Source organism: Tachyglossus aculeatus, chromosome 8 (genome assembly GCF_015852505.1).
Source record: "Tachyglossus aculeatus isolate mTacAcu1 chromosome 8, mTacAcu1.pri, whole genome shotgun sequence".
Classification (NCBI taxonomy): domain Eukaryota; kingdom Metazoa; phylum Chordata; class Mammalia; order Monotremata; family Tachyglossidae; genus Tachyglossus; species Tachyglossus aculeatus.
The window spans coordinates 5,817,524-5,844,491 of record NC_052073.1 but is presented as its reverse complement, the minus strand read 5'-3'; the positions used below and the strand labels follow the sequence as shown (position 1 = coordinate 5,844,491).

Genomic DNA, 26,968 nt, shown 5'->3' with positions numbered 1-26,968 from the left:
ATGTGGAGTCTGATTTATTATTTTTTTTTAGATGGTGTTGGTTAAACGCTTACTCTGTGCCAGACACTGTACTAAGCTCTGGGGCAGATACAAGCTACTCAGGTTGGACTCAGTCCGTGTCTCACATGGGGCTCCTGGTCTTAATCCCTGTTTTACAGATGAGGGAGCCAAGGCACGGAGAAGTGCAGTGCTTTGCACACAGTAAGCGCTCAATAAATACGGTTGAACGAATGAATGAAGTGGTGAAATTCTGAGCCTTCGAATTCTCGGCCTTTGATCAATCAATCAATCAATCAATCGTATTTATTGAGTGCTTACTATGTGCAGAGCACTGTACTAAGCGCTTGGGAAGTACAAATTGGCAACATATAGAGACAGTCCCTACCCAACAGTGGGCTCACAGTCTAAAAGATGATTCTTTGATGATTCTCAAGGGGGGCAGCCTTCTCCAGGAAACTTCTCAGATCGATCAATCCATGGTATTTATTGAGCGCTTAGTGTGTGCAGAGCTCTGTACTAAGCGCTTGGGAGAGTTCAAAGCAACAGAGCCGGCAGTCGCGTTCCCCGCCCACAGTGACATCCCTATTATCGAGAGAAAAGGGGGGCCATTTGGTATCTCAAATGATCTAATGCCTCCGCGGCCCCAGGTTTCCATAATCACAAGGCCACGTGGGATGGGTTTTTTCGGTTTTTTACTCTCCAATTCATTCAATCGAATTTATTGAGCGCTTACTGTGTGCAGAGCACTGTACTAAGCGCTTGGGAAGTACAAGTTAGCAACATATAGAGACGGTCCCTACCCAACAGCGGGCATGTTTCATTTCCAATCCAAGTTAGTTACAGTGGCAGAATCCAAACAGCCCATTACGCCTGCATCGCCTTGGCCGCCTTTCTAGGGAGTCCCTGGCGAACGCAGGTTTCGGATACTTGGGTCACATCTCTCAATTTGCCGCTGAAAATCAGGGAGCCGAGCACTTGTACGCTGAGGAGGAAGGATGGCGAGGGGGGTTGGGTCGTTCTTTGAAGTATAGAGCAAAAGGAATTGGAAAAAGAAGTCATGGGGGGAGAGGAGATTTCTTTGGTTCATCGGCACCGCTCTGGGAGAGGCCCGCTCGTAGAGTCCGATAGAAGAAGTGAACGTGGGGTTCAGGGGGGCTGTATTTATGAGCGTGTGTATGTTTGTGTGCGTGAGTCCTCTTGTCCATCCCCTCATCTTACCTCCTTCCCTTCCCCACAGCACCTGTATATATGTTTGTACATATTTATTATTCTATTTATTTATTTATTTTACTTGTACATATCTATTCTATTTATTTTACTTTGTTAGTATGTTTGGTTTCGTTCTCCGTCTCCCCCTTCTACACTGTGAGCCCACTGTTGGGTAGGGACCGTCTCTATGTGTTGCCAACTTGGACTTCCCAAGCGCTTAGTACAGTGCTCTGCACGCGGTAAGCACTCAATAAATATGATTGATGGATTGATTGTTAAGGATTCAAGCCCCTTTGGGAGGAGAAAGCCGGGAATTTGATCAGAGCAGCAGGCAAACGGTGAAACCCTGGTCTCACGAGTGCAGGAATCATGTCTATTAACCATTGAACTCTCCCGATCAAAAAAATCCGCAGTATTTATTGAGCGCTTACTGCGTGCAGAGCTCTGTACTGAGCGCTTAGGAGAGGACAACTCGGCAGAGTTGGTAGGCGCGTTCTCTACCCAGAAGGAGTTTATAGTCTAGATTCACTCATTCAATCATATTTATTAAGTGCTTACTGTGTGCAGAACACTTTACTGAGCGCTTGGGAGAGGACAATGCAGCAGAGTTGGTAGATACGTTCTTTCCCCAGAAGGAGCTTATAGTCTCCACTCATTCATCCATCCACTCAATCGTATTTATTAAGCGCCTTCTGTGTGCAGAGCACTGTACTAAGCGCTTAGAAAAGTACAATACAGCAATAAACAGTGACATTCCCTGCCCACAATGAGCTCACAGTTTAGAGAAGCAGCGTGGCTCTGTGGAAAGAGCCCGGGCTTTGGAGTCAGAGGTCATGGGTTCAAATCCCAACTCCGCCAATCGTCAGCTGTGTGACTTTGGGCAAGTCACTTAACTTCTCTGTGCCTCAGTTCCCTCATCTGTAAAATGGGGATTAAGACTGTGAGCCCCATGTGGGGCAACCTGATCACCTTGTATCCCCCCAGTGCTTAGAACAGCGCTTTGCACATAGTAAGTGCTTAATAAATGCCATCACTGTTATTATTATTACCCAGAAGGAGCTTACAGTCTCCACTCATTCGTCCATTCATTCAATAGTATTTATTAAGCGCTTTCTGTGTGCAGAGCACTGTACTAAGCGCTTGGAAAAGTATAATACAGCAATAAACAGCGACATGCCCTGCCCACAACGAGCTCACAGTCTAGAGATGGAGATATATACAATGCAAATAAATAAAATCACAGGTGATCTTGTGCTTACCTCAGCACCTTTAATTGTCAATCATTAATTTATTCGTTCAGTAGTATTTATTGAGCACTTACAGTGTGCAGAGCACTGTACTAAGCACCTGGGAAATATGATACAACAATAAACAGTGACATTCCCGGCCACAACAAGCTCAATGAGTCTAGGGTGTCCCAAGTGCTCAGTCCAGTGCTCCACAAACAGGAGTTTAGTAAATTGTTCTGGGAAATAGAGAGTGGGAAAGGAGACCAGCTCGATGAAGTGTTTGTCTTTGATTTGACCAGAGAGGCATGGAACATCTTGGTCAGTGGTGAAGCTTTAGTCTCTTGCTGTGAGCAGGGAATGTGTCTGTTTATTGTTACATTGTACTTTGTATTTTGCATATTGTACTTATATCGTACCTTACTATGTGCTAGGGTAAAGACAATCAGGTTGGACACAGTTTTTAACCCCATTGTGCAGATGAGGTAACTGAGGCCCAGAGAAGTTTAGTGACTTGCCCTAAGTCACACAGCTGACAAGTGGTGGAGTCAGGATTAGAACCCAGGTCCTCTGAATCCCAGGCCCGTGCTCTTTCCATTAAGCCACGCTTCTATTGAGTGCTTACTATGTGCAGAGCACTGTATTATGTTCTTGGGAGAGTACAATCCGACAGACTTAGACACATTCCCTGTCCACGAGCGACTTTCCCAGCAGATAAGTTGCCAACTTGTACTTCCCAAGCGCTTAGTACAGTGCTCTGCACACAGTAAGTGCTCAATAAATACGATTGAATGAATGAATAAGTGGCAGAGCCGGGATTAGAACCCAGGTCCTGTGACTCTGTGTCCAAGTGCTCAGTTGGAGACCGGCCCTTTGATCTCGGATGAATTTTTGAAGCGGGAGAGAGTTGGATACTCCAGAACGAAATGGTTGCCTTGCGTATCTAGATAGCAAGGTCCCGTAAGGGGCGTCTCCCCCACCTCCCCATCTTCTAGTGGCTGTCATTTGGGTGCATGCTCACAGGCGGAAAAGGCTTCCCTTTTGGCCTTGGCTTGCCCCTGAATTTTTAATGAGAAACTTTAAGCTTAATTGAAAATCACAACAGAATGAGAAGCAGCGTGGCTTAGTGAGTAGAGCACAGGGCTGGCTGTCTCTATATGTTGCCAATTTGTACTTCCCAAGCGCTTAGTACAGTGCTCTGCACACAGTAAGCGCTCAATAAATACGATTGAATGAATGAATAAGTGGCAGAGCCGGGATTAGAACCCAGGTCCTGTGACTCTGTGTCCAAGTGCTCAGTTGGAGACCGGCCCTTTGATCTCGGATGAATTTTTGAAGCGGGAGAGAGTTGGATACTCCGGAACGAAATGGTTGCCTTGCATATCTAGATAGCAAGGTCTCGTAAGGGGCGTCTCCCCCACCTCCCCATCTTCTGGTGGCTGTCATTTGGATGCATGCTCACAGGAGGAAAAGACTTCCTTTCGGCCTTGGTTTGCCCCTGAATTTTTAATGAGAACCTTTAAACTTAATTGAAAATCACAACAGAATGAGAAGCAGCGTGGCTTAGTGAGTAGAGCACAGGGCTGGCTGTCTCTATATGTTGCAAATTTGTACTTCCCAAGCGCTTAGTACAGTGCTCTGTACACAGTAAGCGCTCAATAAATACGATTGATGATGATGACCGGGGTTCTAATTCCGGCTCCACCACCCGTCTGCTGTGTGATCTTGGGCAAGCCACTTCATTGCTCTGGGCCTCAGTTTCCTCATCCGTAAAATGGGAATGAAGATTGTGAGCCCCATGCGGGACAGGGACTGTGTCCAGCCTGATTAGCTTGTATCTACCCCATTGCTTAGAACAGTGTTTGGCACAGAGTAAGCACTTAAAAAGTACCGTGATTATTATCATTATCATTGTGGTCTTTTCATTCTTCATTCATTCGTTCATTCAATCGTATTTACTGAGCGCTTACTGTGTGCAGAGCACTGTACTAAGTACTTGTACTTCCCAAGTGCTTAATACAGTGCTCTGCACACAGTAAGCGCTCAATAAATACGATTGATGATGATGATGAAGTACAGGTTGGCAACATAGAGAGACAGTCCCTACCCAACAGTGGGCTCACAGTCTAGAAGGGAGAGACATAGAACAAAACAAAACATATTAACAAAATAAAATAAATAAATAGAATATGTACAAGTAAAATAAATAAATAAATAGAGTAATAAATAATTCTCGTCCATCGTCCGTTCCGGGGTGACGCTGCTAAAAACGGTTCGGTAGACAGGATCACCCTCCGGGAAGGAGGTTATAATTTTTTATTGATTTGTTTATTTATGTATTTACTTAATCTATTGATATTTATATTAATGTCTGTCTCCCCCTCTAGACTGTGACCTCACCGTGGGTAGGAATGTGTCTGTTGTTATATTGTACTCTCCCAAGCGCTTAGTACAGTGCTGGGCACAAAGTAAGCCCTCAATAAATGCGTTTGAGTGAATGAGGTGGGTTTGGGGGGCAGAAGGCCACACAGTAATTATGATATTTTTTGAGCCCTTCCTATGTTTGAAAACACAATGTTAGCCGCTTGGGTAGGATCAGATAATCAATTAGGCCCAATCCCCTCCCACCCGGAGCTCATACGTGTCTTACCCCTGTTTTGCAGCTGAGGAAAGAGGCCCAGAGAGGTTAAGTTTCTTGCCCAAGGTCACACAGCAGTTCAACGGCAGGGCCGGGATTAGAATCTTGGTCTCCTGAATCCCAAACCCAGCTTTTTTTTTTTTTCCAAGTGGCCCTGTCCACTTCAACGTCTCTCTCCTGAATCCTTCGGGATTCACCTCCCTAAATGTAGGAAATAATTGCGTTTTAGGAACCGGGGAGCTTTTTAGAGAAGCCGAACCCACTCTGGGAGTTTTAAACCCGGGATAAAACAGGGATCAAAATGAAAGAGGGGATGGATTGGGAGTGTGTATTGATTAACTAGAAAGACACAGAAAGGTTTCACTTGAAACAAGGAGATCAGAGTCTCTCGTGTAATTATAAATTTCTGAGTGCAGATTCCTCGCAGCAAGTTCAAGAAGGTTTCCGTCTTGAGTCCCACAGAATGATTTACTTCAGAGGCAGCACAACTGCTCCTATAAATAATGAAAAAGGCAGGTATAAATCTGGCAGCTGCGCCCTGAAAAATACGCTCACTCTTTTACGAGGCTAAAAATCTCAGGAATCCAGCTCAGCAGGGTGACAGAGCAAAGCAATGTGGTGGAGAAAAATCGGGAATTGTCCCTTTTTTTGGATGTTGGAAAATGCCAGAGAGAGGAAACCGGATGAACGGATGGTATTCGTTAAGCGCTTACTATGTGCCAGGCACTGTTCTAAGCGCTTGGGTGCATACAAGCAAATCGTGTTGGACACAATCCCTGTCCCACATAGGGCTCACTGTCTTAACCCCCAGTTTACAGATGAGGGAACCGAGGCACAGAGAAGTTGTACTTTCCAAGCACTTAGTCCAGTGCTCTGCACACAGTAAGTGCTCAATAAATACGATTGAATGAATGAATGAATGAATGAATGAATGAATGAAAGTTAAGTGACTTCCCCAAAGTTGCCCAGCAGACAAGTGGAGGAGCCAGGAACTGAGGAACTGAGGAACCTCAGTTCCCTCCCTTTCCTCGTCCAAATCCGCTGGAGCGCTCCCTTTCCTCGTCCAAATCCGCTGGAGCGTAGACCTACCCCTCAAAGCCCTCTTTCCGGTGGGCTTTCCAAGGAGAAGTCACTTTAATTGCCTCATTAGCCGGAGCACGCGGACTGCTGAGGCGGTTCCCGCTTCCAAAAATTGTTTGTTCCTAGTGCAGCTTGGTAATGGTCTCCTGTCCGGGGTTGATTACCGGGGCCATTAGCCCGGGCTGGTCATTAATGTTCATCACCGAAGGCTTAATAGCGAGGTCGGTCCCTCAGCCGGCCCGGAGCCGTCCATCTCTGAGGGCCAGATCCGCGCTTAGGGTCCGCGGGGGTGGAAAATGTCCTTTGGGGAGAAGAGCGGAGGGATTGAATTTGAGGCCAGGGTGAGAGGGTGGTTATCTGGGAGCGTTGAGGAAAATAGTAATAATAATGATGGTATTTGTTAAGTGCTTACCAAGTGTCAGAGCGCTGTTCTTCTAAGTGCTGGGGTAGACACAAGCTAATGAGGTTGGATTTATGTCATTAAAAAATAATAAGAATAATGTCATTTACTAATAATAATTAATATTTGTTAAATTAATATTAATTTAATAATGACATTTATAATAATAATGGCTTACTTTGTGCAAAACAGTCTTCTAAGCGCTGGGGAGGATACAAGGTGATCAGGTTGTCCCACGTGGGGCTCACGGTCTTCATCCCCATTTGACAGATGGGGGAACTGAGGCCCAGAGCAGTTAAGTGACTTGCCCAGAGTCACACAGCTGCCAAGTGGCAGAGGCGGAATTTGAACCCATGACTTCGGACTCCCAAGCCCGTGCTCTTTCCACTGAGCCACGCTGCTTTTCTAGGAGACACATGAGACTTACCGTGAGAGGGAAAGAGGCAAGGAACACGTCTCCCCATTCTGTTATATTGCATTCCACCCAGCGCTTAGCAGAGTGCTCTGGAGACAGTAAGCGCTCAATAAATACCACTGAAGATGGAAATGCCCATTTGACAGATGAGGAAATTAAAGTACAGAAGTTAAGTGGCAGAAGTTCAGAATCACACGGCATGTAAGTGGTGGAGCTTAGTAAGCGCTTAGTACAGTGCTCTGCACACAGTAAGCGCTCAATAAATACAATTGATGATGATGATGGAGCTGATATTATAGTTATATCATATCATATATTTATATCGCACACAGATATTTATGTGAGTCCCCACAGGGGACTCACAGTTAATCCCCATTTTACAGATGAAGTTACTGAGGCATACGGAAGTTAAGGACTTGCCCAAGGTCACTTAGCAGACAAGTGGTGGAACAGGGATTAGAACCCTAGAGAAGCAGCGTGGCTCAGCAGAAAGAGCCCGGGCTTTGGAGTCGGAGGTTGTGGGTTCAAATCCCGGCTCCGCCACTTGTCAGCTGTGTGATTGTGGGCAAGTCACTTCACTTCTCTGGGCCTCAGCGACCTCATCTGGAAAATGGGGATTAAGACTGTGAGCCCCCCGTGGGACAACCTGATCACCTTGTATCCCCCCCAGTGCTTAGAACAGTGCTTGGCACATAGTAAGCGCTTAATAAATGCCATTATATGTATAAACCCTGGTCCCTTTGGCTCCCACTAAGCAATGCTGCCTCCTCACTTCCCAGCCAGGGCGAAGGCATTCCCTGTGTGAATGAGGCAGAAAGATAACATTCGGTCACCCCAAATAGCTCCCTGGAACCCCAGCAAGGATGGGTCAACCAGAAACAGAGGGCTGGTGGATAAGGCGCAGGTCTGCGAACCAGAGGACCTGGGTTCTAATCCCGCCTCTGCCCCTTTTTCTTCCTTTTAAATGGTTTTTGTTAAGCGCTTCCTATGTGCCACGCACTGCACTAAGCGTTGGGGTAGATACAAGCTAATCGGGTTGGACCCATTCCTTGTCCCCCATGGGGTTCCCAGTCTTCATCTCCATTTTACAGATGAGTTCACTGAGGCATAAAGAAGTAAACTGACTTGCCCAAGGTCACGCAGCAGACAAGCGGCGGAGCTGAGATTAGAACCCAGATTCTGTGTGACCTCGGGCAAATCGCTTAATTTCTCCGTGCCTCAGTTCCCTCATCTGTAAAATGGGGATTGAGACTGTGAGCCCCATATGGAGCAGGGACTGCGTCCAACCTGATTTGTTTGTATCCACCCCAGCGCTCAGTACAGTGCCTGGTGTATAATAAGCACTTAACAGATCCACAGTTATTATCATTATTAGGTTCTCTGACTCCCAGGGCCATGCTCTGCATGGCTCGGGCTATAATCCGGTCTCGTTCCGATACATCTCATCCCCAGGGATCCCAGGGATGGGGGAAAATTCCAAGAGGAATTTGCTGTTGCTTCCGGGAATCGCGGTATCATTCCTACCCCCCTGAGTGCGTGGATACTAACCCCGCTGGGAATTTCTGGTTTGTCCCTAGCGAGTGTCACAACTCCACTGATCGCATCAAAGTCAGAGTGTGGGACGAAGACGACGACATCAAATCCAGAGTCAAGCAACACTTCAAGAAGGAGTCCGATGACTTCTTGGGGCAGACGATTGTGGAAGTGAGGACGCTCAGCGGAGAAATGGACGTCTGGTACAACTTAGGTGACTGCCGCTCCATTTCGTAATAATAATTACGGTGCCCCTTTTAATAATGATGGCATTTGTTAAGCGCTTACTATGTGCGAAGCACTGTTCTAAGCGCTGGGGGGGGATACAGGGTGATCAAGTTGTCCCGCGGGGGGCTCACAGTCTTAATCCCCATTTTACAGATAAGTGACTTGCCCAAGGTCACACAGCAGACATGTGGCGGAGCGGGATTCGAACCCATGATCTCTGACTCCAAAACCCGTGCTCTTTTCCACTGAGCCACACTGCTTCTTTGGCTCTTCTCACGCAGCTTCTTTTAGCGCTTACCATGTGCCACGTACTCTTCTAAATGCCAGGGTGGAGACGAGTAAATCAGGTTGGACTCAGTTCCTTTCATTCATTCCTTCATTCAATCGTATTTATTGAGCACTTACTGTGTGCAGAGCACTGTACTAAGCGCTTGGGAAGTACAAGTTGGCAACCTATCAATCAATCAATCAATCGTATTTATTGAGCGCTTACTGTGTGCAGAGCACTGTACTAAGCGCTTGGGAAGTACAAGTTGGCAACACATAGAGACGGTCCCTACCCAACAACGGGCTCACAGTCTAGAAGGGGGAGACAGACAACAAAACAAAGCATATTAACAAAATAAAATAAATAGAATAGTAAATATGTACAAGTAAAATATATAGAGTAATAAAAATGTACAAACATATATACAGGTGCTGAGAGGGGAAAGAGGGGGAGAGGAAGGAGGGGGCTCTGTCCCATGTGGGGCTCGTGCTCTTATTCCTGTTTTACAGACGAGGTAACTGAGGCATGGAGAAGATAATTCATTCATTCATTCATTCAATCATATTTACTGAGCACTTACTGTGTGCAGAGCACTGTACTAAGCACTTGGGAAGTACAAGTTGGCAACATATAGAGACTGCCCCTACCCAACAGTGGGCTAACAGTCTAGCAGGGGGAGACAGGCAACAAAACAAAACATATTAACAAAATAAAATAAATAGAATAGTAAATAGGTACAAGTAAAATAGAGTAATAAATCTGTACAAACTTATATACAGATGCTGTGGGGAGGGGAAGGAGGTAGGGTGGGGGGATGGGGAGGGGGAGAGGAATGGGGGGGCTCAGTCTGGTCCCATTAACATATATTAATAACATATATTAATATGGGTTGATAACATATATGTTAGTAACATATTAATATATGTTGATAACATGTATCGACTAGCCCAAGGTCACACAGCAGACACGTGGCAGAGCTCGGATTAGAACCCAGGTCCTTCTGACCCCTAAGCCCATCCTCTATTCACTAAGCCACCTGCCAGTTCTTGAAGGGAAATGAGGTAGACGCCCAGAATGGGCTGCGCTTAGTACAGTGCTCTGCACACAGTAAGCGCTCAATAAATATGATAGAATGAATGAGTACTTTACATCCAGGTAGTATTTGCGGTCAAGATCTCTCTTCCACCAATGAATTTCGGTCACCCAGGAATTCTGTGTGACCTTGGGCATATAACTTAATTTCTCCATGCCTCAGTTCCCTCATCTGTAAAATGGGGATTAAGACTGTGAGCCCCATATGGGGTAGGGACAGCGTCCAGGCCGGATACAGTCCCTGTCCAAGATGGGCTCACAGTCTAGTTAGGAGGGTATTGGATTCCCATTTTGCGGTAGAGGAAATTGAGGCACGGAGAAGTTAAGTCACTTGCCCAAGGTCACAGAGCCGGGATTAGAACCCACGACCTCTGGCTTCCAGTGTGAAGTCAGTGATTGAGACGCGTCGTGGTTTAGTGGATAGAGCATGGGCTTGGGAGTCAGAAAGGCCTGGGTTCTAATTCCAGCTCTAATGCACAGGATTCAAAGGGATTCATGATTTACCCACAAGTAGGCTCGCAGTTGCTGGAAACCGCGGTGGCAAGGTCTCCATACCTGCAGGTTCGGAGCTATCTCCCTGATCTCAACATTTTATTTTTCTTTTTTCTGGTATTCATCAATCGTATTTATTTATTGAGCGCTTACTGTGTGCAGAGCACTGTACTAAGCGCTTGGGAAGTACAAGTTGGCAACATATAGAGACAGCCCCTACCCAACAGTGGGCTCACAGTCTAAAAGACTATGATTTATTTACTTTATTATTTATTATTATAATTACTATATTATTACTTTATTAATAATTTACTTTATTATTCGTAAAGCTCTATGTGTCAAGCACTGTTCTAAGCGTTGGGGTAGATGGAAATTAATCAGGCTGGATACAGTCCCTGCCCTACGTGGGCTCGCAGTCTAATTAGGAGGATATTGGATTCCCGTTTTGCGGTAGAGGAAATTGAGGCACAGAGAAGTTAAGTGACTTGCCCAAGGTTCATTCATTCATTCATTCAATCGTATTTATTGAGCGCTTACTGAAGCGCTTGGGAAGTACAAGGCAACATATAGAGACGGTCCCTACCCAACAGTGGGCTCACAGTCTAGAAGCGGGAGACAGAGAACAAAACAAAACATATTAACAAAATAAAATAAATAGAATAAATATGTACAAATAAAATAAATAGTAATAAATCTGTACAAACATATATACATATATACAGGTGCTGTGGGGAGGGGAAGGAATTAAGGAGGGGGGGATGGGAATTAAGGAGGAGGAGAAGAGGAAGGAGGGTCACAGAGCAGCCGAGTGGCAGAGCCGGGATTAGAACCCATGACCTCTGGCTTCCAGGCTGAGCTTTAACCAGCAGGCCATGCTGTTTCTGGTGTATCCCTTGTGTATCTCCTTACCAACAGCTTTAATAATAATAATAATAATAATGATGATGATTGTATTTGTTAAGCACTTACTATGTGCAAAGCCCTGTTCTAAGCACTGGGGGATACAAGGTGATCAGATTGTCCAACGTGAGGCTCACAGTCTTAATCCCCATTTTACAGATGAGGTCACTGAGGCCCAGAGAAGTGAAGTGACTTGCCCAAGGTTGCACAGCTGACAAGTGGCGGAGCTGGGATTCAAACCCATGACCTCTGACTCCCAAGCCCGGGCTCTTTCCACTGAGCCACACTGCTTCTCAAACACTAAATCACCTTGCCCCCCTCCAACCTCCCCAAACTGATTCTCTAATACAAGCCTGCCCACGCACTTCTCTCCTCTAACGCCGGCCTACTCACTGTTCCTCCATCTCGCCTACCTCGCCGCCGATCTCTCACCCACAGACTGAGAAGCAGCGTGGCTCAATGGAAAGAGCCCGGGCTTTGGAGTCAGAGGTCATGGGTTCAAATCCCGGCTCCGCCAATTGTCAGCTGTGTGACTTTGGGCAAGTCACTTCACTTCTCTGGGTCTCAGTCACCTCATCTGTGAAATGGGGATGAAGACTGTGAGCCCCCCGTGGGACAACCTGATCACCTTGTATTCTCCCCAGTGCTTCAAACATTGCTTGGCACATAGTAAACACTTAATAAATATTATTATTATTATTATTATTATTATTATTATTATCATCATCATCATTATTATTATCCCGCCTCTGGCCTGGAACCCCCTCCCTCCTCACATCTGACTGACAATGACTCTCCTGCCCTTCAAAGCCTTATTGACGGCACGTCTCCTCCAAGAGGCCTTCCCTGATTGCGCCCTTTTTCCCCATCCTCAACTCCCTTCTGCGTCACTCTGACGTGTTCCTTTCATAATAATAATGGCATTTATTAAGCGCTTACTATGTGCAAAGCACTGTTCTAAGCGCTGGGAAGGTTACAAGGTGATCAGGTTGTCCCACGGGGGGCTGGCTTATTCCCCATTTTACAGATGAGGTAACTGAGGCACAGAGAAGTTAAATGACTTGCCCAAAGTCACACAGCTGACAAGTAGCGGAGCCGGGATTTGAACCCACGACCTCTGACTCCATAGCCCGGGCTCTTTCCAGTGAGCCACGCTGCTTTCATTCATCCGCCCTCCCAGCCCCTTATGTCCATATCCATCATTTCTCTTTTTATATTAATGTCTCTCTCTCCCTCTAGACAGTAAGCTCCCTGTGGAGAGGGACTGTGTCTACCAACTCTGTTATATTGTACTCTCTCAAGCGCTTAGTACAGTGCTCTTCAACAGTAAGTGCTCAATAAATACAATCGATCGATCACCAGCGGGGAGAAAACTGAGTCTAAGTTATGTAACAGGTCGCTAGTTGCTAATCAAGTCTGCTGCATGACTGATTGATGGATTAATCGGTGGAAAGAGCCCGGGATTGGGAGTCAGAGTCATGGGTTCTAATCCTGGCTCCTCCACTTATCTGCTGGCCTTCCCAGACTGAGCCCCTTCCTTCCTCTCCCCCTCGTCCCCCTCTCCATCACCCCATCTTACCTCCTTCCCTTCCCCACAGCACCTGCATATATGTATATATGTTTGTACATAGTTATTACTCTATTTATTTATTTATTTATTTATTTTACTTGTACGTATCTATTCTATTTATTTTGTTAGTATGTTTGGTTTTGTTCTCTGTATCCCCCTTCTAGACTGTGAGCCCACTGTTGGGTAGGGACTGTCTCTATATGTTGCCAGTTTGTACTTCCCAAGCGCTTAGTACAGTGCTCTGCACACAGTAAGCGCTCAATAAATACGATCGATGATGATGATGATGATGATGATGAGTTACTTAATTTCTATGTGCCTGTAAAATGGGGATTAAGGATGTGATAACCTGATTAGCTTGTCTACCCCAGCGCTTAGAACAGTGCTTGGCACATAGTAAGCGCTTAACAAATACCATCACCATTATTATTATTGCTGTTATTATTGATCGGCTGCAACCGCCTCTGCTAATGTCGAGTGATAGCCCATTGTCCTGGTGGAGGGGGCTACATTTTGCTCCCCTTCTTCTCATTTAGATCCGCTCCTCTGGCGATGTTGCCAATTATATGTTGCCAATTTGTACCTCCCAAGTGCTTAGTACAGTGCTCTGCACATAGTAAGCGCTCAATAAATACGATTGATGATGATGATGATGATGATGATCAGACGGACCTACCATTCACTTCAATTCCGCTGTTCAAAAACATCAAATCGTCGTCCCAGAACTAGCAGCCCAGCTTAAAAGGAGGCTTACGATCCTATAAATACTATAAATTCTATAAATACATTTGCAGCAAAGAAAGCAGAGCCGCTGGCCCCTTTGAAGTGACTCGCTATCCGCCCTTCCCTCTACAATAAGCTCCTGAATTCTTTGTAGGGGGGACGGGATTTGGAACGGGAACATCTGGGAGTTAGTTGTGACTCCCATCACCTGACGAGAACCAGGAGAAGTGAGGGACGGGAGAGGGCTGGTCGGAATTAGGGGCTCAGTGATCGATCAGTCAATCAGAGGTATTTAATGAGCGCTTGCGGTGGGCAGAGCACTCTTCTCACTGTTTGAGAGAGTACAATATGACAGAGTTTGAGCACTCACTCCCCTCCCCTGCCCTGGTCCTGCCCCACGGGCCGTGTGAGGGGAAGACGGGGTTGAGAAGGGAGTCCTGTAGACTGTAAGCTCATTGTGGGCAGGAGCTGCATCTGTTATGGTCATACTTTTATATGGAACTCTTCCAAGCGCTTAGTACAGTGCTCTACACACATAAGAGCTCAATGAACCGACTCAGTTCCTTCATCTGCAGAACTGGGAGTCAGTGCCTGTTCTACTGCATAGACTGAGCGCCCTGTGTCCCATCTAATCCGACTGTATCTACCCCTTAGAAGGGTGCTTGGGACAAATACCGGGATTATTAGGGTATTTGTTATTATGGAGAAGCAGCCTGGCTTAGTGGAGAGAGCACGGGCTTGGGAGTCAGAGGAATCCCCAAGCTCTCAAGCCAGAAAGCTGCCTTCTGTACAGGGGGCAAAATAGAATCAATCAATCGTATTTATTGAGCGCTTACTGTGTGCAGAGCACTGTACTAAGCGCATGGGAAGTACAAGTTGGCAACATATAGAGACAGTCCCTACCCAACAGTGGGCTCACGGTCTAAAAACTGCCTCTTCAGCACCTAAAAAACCTTTTGAGAAGCATCATGGCCTAGGCTTGGGAGTCAGAGGACCCGGGTTCTAATCCTGGCTCTGACCCTTGCCTGCTGTGTGATGTTGGGAAAGTCGCTTTACTTTGCTGTGCCTCAATTTCCTAACTGTAAAATGGGAATTCAGTACCTGCTCTCCCTCCCTCCTGAGCCGTGTGGCTCAGTGGAAAGAGCCTGGGCTTGGGAGTCAGAGGTGATGGGTTCTAATCCCGGCTCCGCCACATGTCTGCTGTGTGACCTTGGGCAAGTCACTTAACTTCTCTGAGCCTCAGTTCCATCATCTGTAAAATGGGGATTAAGACTGTGAGCCCCACGTGGGACAGCCTGATCACCTTGTATCCCCTGAGCGCTTAGAACAGTGCTTTGCACATAGTAAGCACTTAAGAAATGCCATTATATACATATATATATATATATATATATATATATATATATATATATATATATATACTTAGACTGTGAACCCCATGGGAGACAGAGACTGTGTCTGACCTGATTAACCTGTATTTACACCAATGCTTGACACATAGTAAGTGCTTAATAAATATAATAATAATAACAGTGATAATAATAGTTCTGGATGTGTATAAGCATGCTTTTTGGGAAAGAGAATTTCCACTTTCTTCATGGAGAGAACAATTCAGATGCATCGGTTACAACAAAGCAGTGAATTCTCACTCCCTACACCATTCCTCTTTCATTTAAAATTCACTCCACAACCCCGAGCCCTAGACATGTAAGAAAAAAAAAAAAACCTTAATGCCTTTGGAATCCGATGTTGGTTCAAATGCGGTGAGTTGGAATAATGATTGAAATCAAAGACCTGCTGACGGTATCCTTGGTACCCTGAATTGAGCTGGGGGGACTCATTTGTCCAATTTGCATCGGAGTTCTTCCGTTTCTTTTAGCTTTTACAGGCCCCGCTGAGGACTCTTGAGTTTCTGCTGATCATGTATCCTTCTCTGAAGCCAGGGTGGGCCTCTCAGAGGATAGGCAAACAGCATGGCCAGGTGGAAAGAACAAAGGACTGAAGTTCAGGAGTCCTGAGTTCTAGTCCTCGCTCTGCCATAGCTTGCTGTGTGACCTTGGGCAAGTCACTTAACCTCCATGGTCCTCCATTTCCTCATCTATAAAATGGAGATAAGATGGATCGTGAGCTCAGTGAGGACAGCGATTGTGATTCTGATAACTTTTATCTAACCCAGCCAGTGCTTAATAAATGCTATCATTATTGTTATTATTATTCATTCATTCATTCATTCAATCATATTTATTGAGTGCTTTCTGTGTGCAGAGGACTGTACTAAGCTCTTAGGAAGTACAAATCGGCAACATATAGACACGGTCCCTGCCCAACAACAGGGTCACAGTCTTACTGGATCAGACCTACACCATGCAGCCCAGTATTCTTTCTCCAAAAGTAGCACGGGATGCTTGCAAAGGCCATCTTTTAAAAAGTGATATTGGTTAAGCACTTACTATGTGCCCAGGCACTGTACTAAGTGCTGGGGTAGACACAAGGTAATCAGGGTGGACACAGTCCCTGTCCCACATGGGGCTTACGGCCTTAATTCCCATTTTTGGTTGTCTTCTTGACACCCTCCCTGTTACTTCTCTCTCCTCATCCCCAATTTTCCCTGTAATATAGATTACTTATCTGTGTGTTAGCCCAAACCCCACTCGAATCTACCAATAAGCCAGGCCTGCACAACTTCATGTGGGAACAAATTTTCTATACCTGCCACTGCCCTGTGAAGGAATAATAATTATGGTATATATTAAAGACCTGTTATGAGCCAACTACTGTGCTAAACAACAGGGTAGACACAGGAAAATCAGGTTGGACACAGTCCCTGTCCCACACGGACTGTTTTGTTCTGACAGTTTTGACACCTGTCTACATGTCTTGTTTTGTTGTCTGTCTCCCCTTTCTAGGCTACTGGGTAGGGACCGTCTCTATATGTTGCCGACTTGTACTTCCCAAGCGCTTAGTCCAGTGCTCTGCACACAGTAAGCGCTCAATAAATACGATTGAATGAATGAAAACGGGGGTCACAGTCTAATAGAGAGGTAGAGTGTATCTTCTCCCCATTTTATGAGAAGTCTCCCCCTTCTAGACTGTGAGCCCACTGTTGGGAAGGGACCGTCTCTATATATTGCCAACTTGGACTTCCCAAGTGCTTAGTACAGTGCTCTGCACACAATAAGTGCTCAATAAATGCGATTGAATGAATGAATGAATTTTATGGAAGAGGAAACTGAGGCCCAGACAGCTTAAATGATATGCTTCAGGTGACACTAGTCTGTAAGCTCGTTGTGGGCAGGGAATGGCCCTTTTATATTGGTGTATTGTACGGTCCCAAATGATAAGTGCAATGCCCTGCACACAGTAAGCTCTCAATAAATCAAATTGATTGATTTATCGACCCAGAGGAGCGGGGGCAGAGGTGTGACTAGAATTCAGGTCTTCTGATTGCTATTTCCGTGCTGCTTCCACTAGGCCATGCTCCTTTAGTTTGTCTGGTATTTATCACTTCCCAATTTCCCCAGATGCCCCTCCTCCTGGTATGGTGGGATTTAATGAATGGTAATTCTGTGTTTGCCTTGCCCTCCTCTTTTGTAATTTGGTGGCGGGCTCTGCAGTTGGTCCATTGGTCTGGCTTCTTCTCCTCTGCCGCACGTGTATATGTGTGTGTGAATATAAGGTGTCAGAGGTCACTGACATACATATTTACTATTCTATTTATTTTGTTAATGATGTGCATTTAGCTTTAATTCTATTTATTCTGACGACTTGACACCCTTCCACGTGTCTTGTTTTGTTGTCCGTCTCCCCCTTCTAGACTGTGAGCCCGTTGTCGGGTAGGGACTGTCTCTATATGTCGCCGACTTGTACTTCCCAAGCGCTTAGTCCAGTGCTCTGCACACAGTAGGCGCTCAATAAATACGATTGAATGAACTGAATGAATGAGTGACCATATTCTAGTGCGGCCCTCGTACAAATCCCAAAGGGCAATGGGGCTTAAAAGTAAGAGCATGGCGGTTGGCATCCTCAGGAAGAGACGGGGATATTGGTACTATGTAGTTGGTAGAGCCAGAAGAGTCCCAATTTCCAGTCATTTTGTCCATTTTCCTAGAAATGTCCAGCCAGGGCAGCTTACAAAAGCCAGGACAGTCCTGCTAAGACAGGATGCCTGGTCAGCTTGTGGGTGATCAATCAATCAATCAATCAGTCGTATTTATTGAGCGCTTACTGTGTGCAGAGCACTGTACTAAGTGCTTGGGAAGTACAAGTTGGCAACATATAGAGACGGTCCCTACCCAACAGTGGGCTCACAGTCTAAAAGGGGGAGACAGAGAACAAAACCAAACATACTAACAAAATAAAATAAATAGAATAGATATGTACAAGTAAAATAAATAAATAAATAAATAGAGTAATAAATATGTACAAACATATATACAGGTGCTGTGGGGAAGGGAAGGAGGTAAGATGGGGGGGATGGAGAGGGGGACGAGGGGGAGAGGAAGGAAGGGGCTCAGTCTGGGTGATGATGAGGTGGCATACACTTCTCTCTAACTGGCCAGATGAGAGAGAGAGAGGGAAAAAAAAGAGAGAATATGTGTGAACTGCTGTCACAGGCAAGGGCTAAAAAACCCCTAACGGATCCCACACTTCTCCATCAGAGAAACGGACCGACAAATCGGCTGTCTCTGGCACCATCCGGTTGAAGATCAATGTGGAGATAAAAGGCGAGGAGAAGGTTGCCCCGTATCACGTCCAATATACATGTTTACATGAGGTAGGTAGAACTAAACTTAAACTGAGGTAAGAAATCGGCCCTGATGACAACATTATGGGTTAGAAATTGATGTTTGGCTTCTTTTTTTTTAAATGTTAGTTAAGTATTTATGATGTTCCGGACACTGTAGTAGTACTACTACTACTACTAATAATAATGATGATGGCATTTATTAAGCACTTACTATGTGCAAAGCACTGTTCTAAGCGCTAGGGAGGTTTACAAGGTGATCAGGTTGTCCCACGGGGGGCTCACAGTCTTAATCCTCATTTTACAGATGAGATAACTGAGGCCCAGAGAAGTGAAGTGACTTGCCCAAAGTCACGCAGGTGACAAGTGGCGGAGCCGGGATTTGAACCCATGACCTCTGACTCCAAAGCCCGTGCTCTTCCCACTGAGTCACGTTGCTTCTCTATAGGGATTAATCAATCAATCGTATTTATTGAGCGCTTACTATGTGCAGAGCACTGTACTAAGCGCTTGGGAAGTACAAATTGGCATCACATAGAGACAGTCCCTACCCAACAGTGGGCTCACAGTCTAAAAGAGTGGGCTCACAGTCTAAAAGGGGCTCACAGTCTAAAAGATTAAGACTGTGAGCACCCTGTGGGACAACCTGATCACCTTGTAACCTCCCCAGACCTTAGAATAGTGCTTTGCACATAGTAAGCGCTTAATAAATGCCATCATTATTATTATTATTATTACTAAGCGCTGGAGTAGAACAAGATAATCAATTTGGATACAGTCCATGTCCCACGTGGAGCTCAGAGTCTTTCTCCTCATTTGACAGATGAGGGAACAGAGGCACAGATAAGTGAAGTGACTTGCCCAAGGACATACAGCAGACAAGTGGCAGAGCCGAGATTCGAACCCAGGTCCTTCTGACTCCCAGGACTGTGCTCTATCCACTACTGCTGGACACAAAGATAGGATGCCTGCCCGTTTATTAATGACTTTACTTGAGACACTGTCTCACGCTAATAATAAGCTAATAACACCTCTCATGTGAAGTCAACGCTCATTTTAGCAAACACATAATTAGCTTTTCATTGCGAACAACAGTTTGGAAAATGTGCTTGCAAATGTGTCCTTGAGCTTTGTGAGTTCGGTTTCAATATAGCAAATTTTCGGATGAACCAACGTGGATTTGGGCTTCTATGAGGTTGGTCGAAATGAGAGTTGAACGGTTTCTTTCCAAGACATTCAATGGGCTCCCTCTTCTCCCACGTCCTTACGTGATCAGGGCTATGAGAAGCACTCGTCCCATTTGACTGCAACACGGGTCTCCAGTTCTTCAAAATCTCAAGATTCATTCCCTCCATTTTGATTTATAATGATGGCATTTGTTAAGTGCTTACTATGTGCAAAGCACTGTTCTAAGCGCTGGGGATTTCTAAAATAATACAAGAAAAATGACAAGTGTCTAGGCTAAATGACATCTACTGATGGCTTCTGCTCTGGAGAGATATAAATCAATTACTATCAGTCAGGTGTATTTAATGAGCGCTTACTGTGTGCAGAGCACTGTACTAAGTGCTTGGGAGAGTACTATATATCAATGTAACAGACACATTTCCTGCCCACAACAAGCTTACAGTCTAGAGGGGAGACAGACATTAATACAAATAAAGAAATGACAGATGCGTACATAAGTGCTGTGGGGCTGTTAGAGGGATGAATAAAGGGAGGAAGTCAGAGTGACACAGAAGGGAGTTAAAGAAGAGAGTTTACTGTGTGCGGGGCACTGTACTGAGTGTTTCTTCTTCAAATGCCATTGATCGTTTCCAACCCATAGCGACTCCAAGGACACACCTTCTTCAGAGCATCCCATCTTCTGTCATAAAGTCATTCTGGTATTTGTATCCATAGCGTTTTCTTGGTCAAGAAGTGGTTTACCGTTGCCTTCTTCCGAGCAGTGAAAACTTGGGTCTCTGCTGTTGTTTCTGATCAATATTTTGATCACTCGATCATCTGCCTTTGACTCTTTCCCAGTACAGGCAAATCAATGCAGGGAGATGCAGAGGAAGTGGGAGAAGAGGAAAGGAGGGCTTAGTCAGGGAAGGCCTTTTGAAGGAGATATGTCCTCAGTAAAAGAGGGGAAGAGAATAATTTTCTGTCGGATCCCACTAGACTATAAGCTTCTTGAGGGCAGGACTCATGCCTGCTCACTTTATGTGCTCTCCTAAGGGCTCAGTGCAATGTTCCATCCACAGCAGGTGCTCAATAAATGGATGGATCAACTGGCGATGGAGACTAAAAATGTTCAGGCCGTGTTTCCGCACTCCTCAGAAAACTCCAGTGGTTATCCATCCACCTCTGCATCAAACAAAAACTCCTCACCACTGGCTTTAAAGCAATTACTCTGCCCCCTCCTATTTTTTTTTGATGGCATTTATTAAGAGATTACTATGTGCAAAGCACTGTTCTAAGTGCTGGGGAGGTTATAATAATAATAATAATAATGATGGCATTTGTTAAGTGCTTACTATGTGCAAAGCACTGTTCTAAGCGCTGGGGAGGATACAAGGTGATCAGGTTGTCCCACGGGGGGCTCACAGTCTTAATCCCCATTTTCCAGATGAGGTAACTGAGGCACAGAGAAGTTAAGTGACTTGCCCAGAGTCAGCTGACAATTGGCGGAGCCGGGATTTGAACCCATGACTTCTGACTCCAAAGCCCGGGCTCTTTCCTGCTGAGCCACGCTGCTTCTCACGCTATTTCACCTCTCTAGTCTCCTACACCAACCCAGCCCGCACACTTCGCTCCTCTAAAGCTAACCGTCTCGCTGCGCCTCCAGAATAATAAATAATGATGGTGTTGGTTAAGTGCTTATTATGTCATCATCATCATCAATCGTATTTATTGAGTGCTTACTGTGTGCAGAGCACTGTACTAAGCGCTTGGGAAGTACAAATTGGCAACATATAGAGACAGTCCCTACCCAACAGTGGGCTCACAGTCTAAAAGGGGGAGACAGAGAACAAAACCAAACATACTAACAAAATAAAATAAATAGAATAGATATGTGCCACCGTTCTAAGCGCTGGGGTAGATACAAGGTGATCAGGTTGTCCCATGTGGGGCTCACAGTCTTCACCCCCCCTTTTACAGATGAGGGAACTGAGGCACAGAGTCACAGAGTCATACAGCTGACAGGTGGCGGAGCCGGCATTAGAACCCATGACCTCTGACTCTCAAGCCCTTGCTCTTTCCATTAAACCACACTGCTTCCCCGTCTCTTCTTATCTCTTTTTATCTTGCCACTAAGCCCTTGCCCACATCCTGTCTCTATCCCGGAATGCCGTCCCTCCTCAAATCCGACAGACAATCCTCCTCCTCCTCAAAGCTTTATTGAAGGCTCATCTCCTCCAAGAGGCCTTCCTTGACTAAGCCCCCCTTTCCTCTTCTCCCACTTTCTTCTGCATCACCCTGACTTCTTCCCTTTATTCATCCCCCCTCCCAGCCCCACAGCACTTATGTCCCTATCTGTCATTTATGTCTATTAATGCCCGTCTCCCCCGCTCTAGACCGTAAGCTCACCGTGGGCCGGGAATGTGTCTGTTTATTGTTGTATTGTACTTTCCCAAAGGCTTAATTAAGCACTCCATAAATACGACTGACTGAATGAACGAATGACCCCTCTGGCCTGTGCTGCCCAACATCCCGAGGAACTGAAACGAAACTGTTCCCTTTAGAACCTGTTCCATTACTTGACGGAAGTGAAGGCCAGCGGCGGCGTGAAGATTCCCGAAGTCAAAGGCGACGAAGCCTGGAAGGTGTTCTTCGACGACGCGCCCCAGGAGATCGTCGATGAGTTTGCCATGCGCTACGGCATCGAGTCCATTTACCAAGCGATGACGTAAGTTCCGCGCCTGGGCCTCCCCGGGAGGGTCAAGGGACACCCCGAAAGGAGGAGACCCCGTTGAGCGTAAAGGGAGAAACCCCCAGCTCTGTTTGGCCATGCTGAGGGTACTGGGGATCACCGCGGTAACGTCTTGGCAGTAGAGTTTTTCTCTAATAATAATGATAATAAACAATAATAATTATAGTAGCATTTGTTAAGTGCTTACTAGGAGCCAGGCACTGTACTAAGCACCGCGTGGCCTAGTGGAAAGAGCACGGAACCAGAAGTCAGAGGATGAGGGTTCTAATCCCAGCTCTGCCACCATGTGCCAAGCACTGTAATAGTAATAATAATAATGGCATTTATTAAGCGCTTACTATGTGCAAAGCACCGTTCTAAGTGCTGGGGAGGTTACAAGGTGATTGTACTAAGCACCGCGTGGCCTAGTGGAAAGAGCACGGAACCCGAAGTCAGAGGATGAGGGTTCTAATCCCGGCTCTGCCACCATGCGCCAAGCACTGTAATAATAATAATAATAATAATAATGATGGAATTTATTAAGCGCTTACTATGTGCAAAGCACCGTTCTAAGTGCTGGAGAGGTTACAAGGTGATTGTACTAAGCACCTCGTGGCCTAGTGGAAAGAGCACGGAACCAGAAGTCAGAAGATGAGGGTTCTAATCCCGGCTCTGCCACCATGCGCCAAGCACTGTAATAATAATAATAATAATGGCATTTATTAAGCGCTTACTATGTGCAAAGCACCGTTCTAAGTGCTGGGGAGGTTACAAGGTGATCAGATTGACCCTTGGGTGGGGGCTCACAGTCTTAATCCCCATTTTACAGATGAGGGAACTGAGGCCCAAGCAGTGTGGCTCTGTGGAAAGAGCCTGGGCTTTGGAGTCAGAGGTCGTGGGTTCAAATCCTGGTTCCACCACTTGTCAGCTGTGTGACTTTGGGCAAGTCACTTCACTTCTCTGAGCCTCAGTTCCCTCATCTGTAAAGTGGGGATAAAGACTGTAAGCCCCACGTGGGACAACCTGATTACCTTGTATCCACCCCAGCGCTTAGAACAGTGCTTGGCACATAGTAAGCACTGAACAAATACCAACGTTATTATTATTATTATTAAGTGACTTGCGCAAAGTCACACAACTGACAATTGGCGGAGCCGGAATTTGAACCCATAACCTCTGACTCGAAAGCAAGGGCTCTTTTCACTGAGCCACGCTGCTACTCCATACTAAGCAGTGGGGCAGATATACAATATTTAGGTCAGGCAAAATCCCACCCGGGGTTTACAGTCTAAGCCCGGAGGGAAGAACAGGAATTTAATACCTGTTTTAAGATGAGGAAACTTAGGCACAGAATGGTTCCTGAATGGGGATGTTTCAACCGCACAGCTGATCTAAGTAATAGTATCAAATCAAATCGTATGGATTGAACACTTACTGTGTGCAGAACACTGGACTTCACTTCTTTGGGCCTCAGTTAACTCCTCTGTAAAATGGGGATTAAGACTTTGAGCCCCACGTGGGACAACCTGATGACCTTGTATCTACCCCAGTGCTTAGAATAGTGCTTGGAATAGTGCTTGGCTCATAATAAGCGTAATAGAGAAGCAGCGTGGCTTAGTGGAGAGAGCACGGGCATTGGAGTCAGAGGTCATGGGTTCAAATCCTGGCTCCACCAGTTGTCAGCTGGGTGACTTTGGGCAAGTCACTTCACTTCTCTGGGCCTCAGTTCCCTCGTCTGTAAAATGGGGATGAAGACTGTGAGCCCCCCGTGGGACAACCTGATCACCCTGTAACCTCCCCAGCGCTTAGAACAGTGCTTTACACACAGTAAGTGCTTAATAAATGTCATTATTATTATTATTATTAAGCACTTAACAAATACCATCTTGTTATTCACTTCTCTGGGCCTCAGTTACCTCATCTGTAAAATGGGGATTAAGACTATGAGCCCCACGTGAGACAGGAACTGGGTCCGACCTGATTACCTTGTATCTACCCCCGTGCTTAGATCAGTCGTTGGCACATAGTAAGCACTTAACAAATGCCACAATTATCATTATTATCATTAATAATATTGTATAAGCAAATCGGGTTGGACACGGTCCCTGTCCCACGTGGAGCTCCCAGTCTCAGACCGCATTTTACAGATGAGAGAACTGAGGTTCAGAGAAGCAAAGTGACTCGCCCAAGGTCACACAGCAGACAAATGACAGAGCCAGGATTGGAACCCATGACCTTCTGACTCCCTAGGCCCATGCTCTACCCATGATGATGATGATGACGATGATTCTGGTATTTGTTAAGCGCTTCCCATGTGCCAAGCACTGTACTAAGCTGTGGGGCGGATACACAATATTTAGGTCAGACACAATCCCACCTGGGGTTTACGGTCTAAGGCCGGAGGGGAGAACGGGAATTTAATACCCGTTTTAAGATAAGGAAAATAAGGCACAAAATTGTTCCTGGATGAGGATGTTTCAGCTGCACAGCTCATCTAAGAAGTAATAGTATCAAATCAAATAGTATTGATTGAACACTTACTGTGTGCAGAGCACCGTACTAAATGCTTGGGAGGGTACAATATGTTGGTTGACAAGTTCTGGGTCCAAAAAGGAATTTACAGTCTAGAGGAGGAGATAGCCATTAATATAAATAAATAAATTACAGATATGTACGTAAGTGCTGTGAGGCTGAGAGAGGGGTGAGTAAAGGAAGCAAATCCAAGTGCAGGGGTGATGCAGAAGGGAGTGGGAGAAGAGGAAAGGAGGGTTTACTCAGGGAAGGCTTCCAGGAGGAGATGGGCCTTCCCTATTCATTCATTCATTCATTCAATCGTATTTATTGAGCGCTTACTGTGTGCAGAGCACTGTACTAAGCGCTTGGGAAGTACAAGTCGGCAACATATAGAGACGGTCCCTACCCAACAGCGGGCTCACAGTCCCTAAGGTTTTGAAACATAGTAAGCACTTAACAAATACCATGAAAATAACAAAAAGATGGAGAGAGTGATTATCTGTCACATGTGAAGCGGTGATACTATTCATTATGTACTTAACCCAGATACTCAATTTCTGTGGTCCCTAACATTTATGGTATTTGTTGAGAACTTTCTTTGTGTAGGGCAATGTACTAAGTGGTGAAACCCTTTTTTAAATGGTATTTCATTCATTCATTCATTCAATCGTATTTATTGAGCGCTTACTGTGTGCAGAGCACTGGACTAAGCGCTTGGGAAGTACAAGTTGGCAACATGAGAGCTTTCTTTGAGTAGGGCAATGTACTAAGTGGTGAAACCTTTTTTTTAATGGTATTTCATTCATTCATTCAATCGTATTTATTGAGCGCTTACTGTGTGCAGAGCACTGGACTAAGCGCTTGGGAAGTACAAGTTGGCAACATGAGAGCTTTCTTTGTGTAGGGCAATGTACTAAGTGGTGAAACCATTTTTTTAATGGTATTTCATTCATTCATTCATTCAATCGTATTTACTGAACGCTTACTGTGTGCAGAGCACTATACTAAGCGCTTGGGAAGTACAAGTTGGCAACATATAGAGACGGTCCCTACCCAACAGCGGGCTCACAGTCTAGAAGGGGGAGACACACAACAAAACAAAACATATTAACAAAATAAAATAAAAAGAATAAATAGGTACAAATAAAATAAATATTTGTTAAGAGCTTACCATGAGAAGCAGCGTGGCTCAGTGGAAAGAGCCCGGGCTTTGGAGTCAGAGGTCGTGGGTTCAAATCCCAGCTCCGCCAACTGTCAGCTGTGTGACTTTGGGCAAGTCACTTCACTTCTCTAGGCCTCAGTGACCTCATCTGGAAAATGGGGATGAAGACTGTGAGCCCCCCGTGGGCCAACCTCATCACCTTGTAACCTCCCCAGCGCTTAGAACAGTGCTTGGCACATAGTAAGCGCTTAATAAATGCCATTATTATTATTATTATTATTATTATTATGTGCCAGACACCCTACTAAGCGCTGGGGTAGGGACAGGCTATTCAGGTTGCACGCAATCCCTGTCCCGCAGAGGGCTCGCAGTGTTAATCCCCATTTTATAGATGAGGTAACTGAGGCACAGAGAGGTGAAATGAGTGCCCAAGTTCACACAGCAGACAAGTGGTGGAGTGGTGATTAGACCCCACGGTTCTAATATGCCATTGATGTTTGTCTACTTGTTTTGTTTTGTTGTCCGTCTCCCCCCTTCTAGACTGTGAGCCAGTTGTTGAGTAGGGATTCTTACCCCCGCTTTACCTCCTTCCCTTCCCCACAGCTCCTGTACATATGTATATATGTTTGTACGGATTTATTACTCTATTTATTATTTATTTTACTTGTACATATCTATTCTATTTATTTTATTTTGTTAATATGTTTTGTTTTGTTCTCTGTCTCCCCCTTCTAGACTGTGAGCCCACTGTTGGGTAGGGACCGTCTCTATGTGTTGCCAACTTGGACTTCCCAAGCGCTTAGTACAGTGCTTTGCACACAATAAGCACTCAATAAATACGATTGATTGATTGATTGATAGGGATTGTCGTCTCTGTTG

General features: G+C 45.5%; 1 protein-coding gene across 3 annotated transcripts in view; it reads left to right on the top strand.

Moving 5' to 3' along the window:
* UNC13C (unc-13 homolog C) overlaps positions 1–26,968 on the top strand; it is a 217,730-nt gene that overhangs the window by 73,441 nt on the left and 117,321 nt on the right. For all 3 annotated transcript variants that reach the window (XM_038750270.1, XM_038750272.1, XM_038750271.1), the window contains 3 exons: positions 8,546–8,715; positions 18,433–18,548; positions 22,247–22,410. In XM_038750270.1, the coding sequence (XP_038606198.1) occupies positions 8,546–8,715; positions 18,433–18,548; positions 22,247–22,410 (450 nt within the window). The remainder of the gene's footprint in view (positions 1–8,545; positions 8,716–18,432; positions 18,549–22,246; positions 22,411–26,968) is intronic.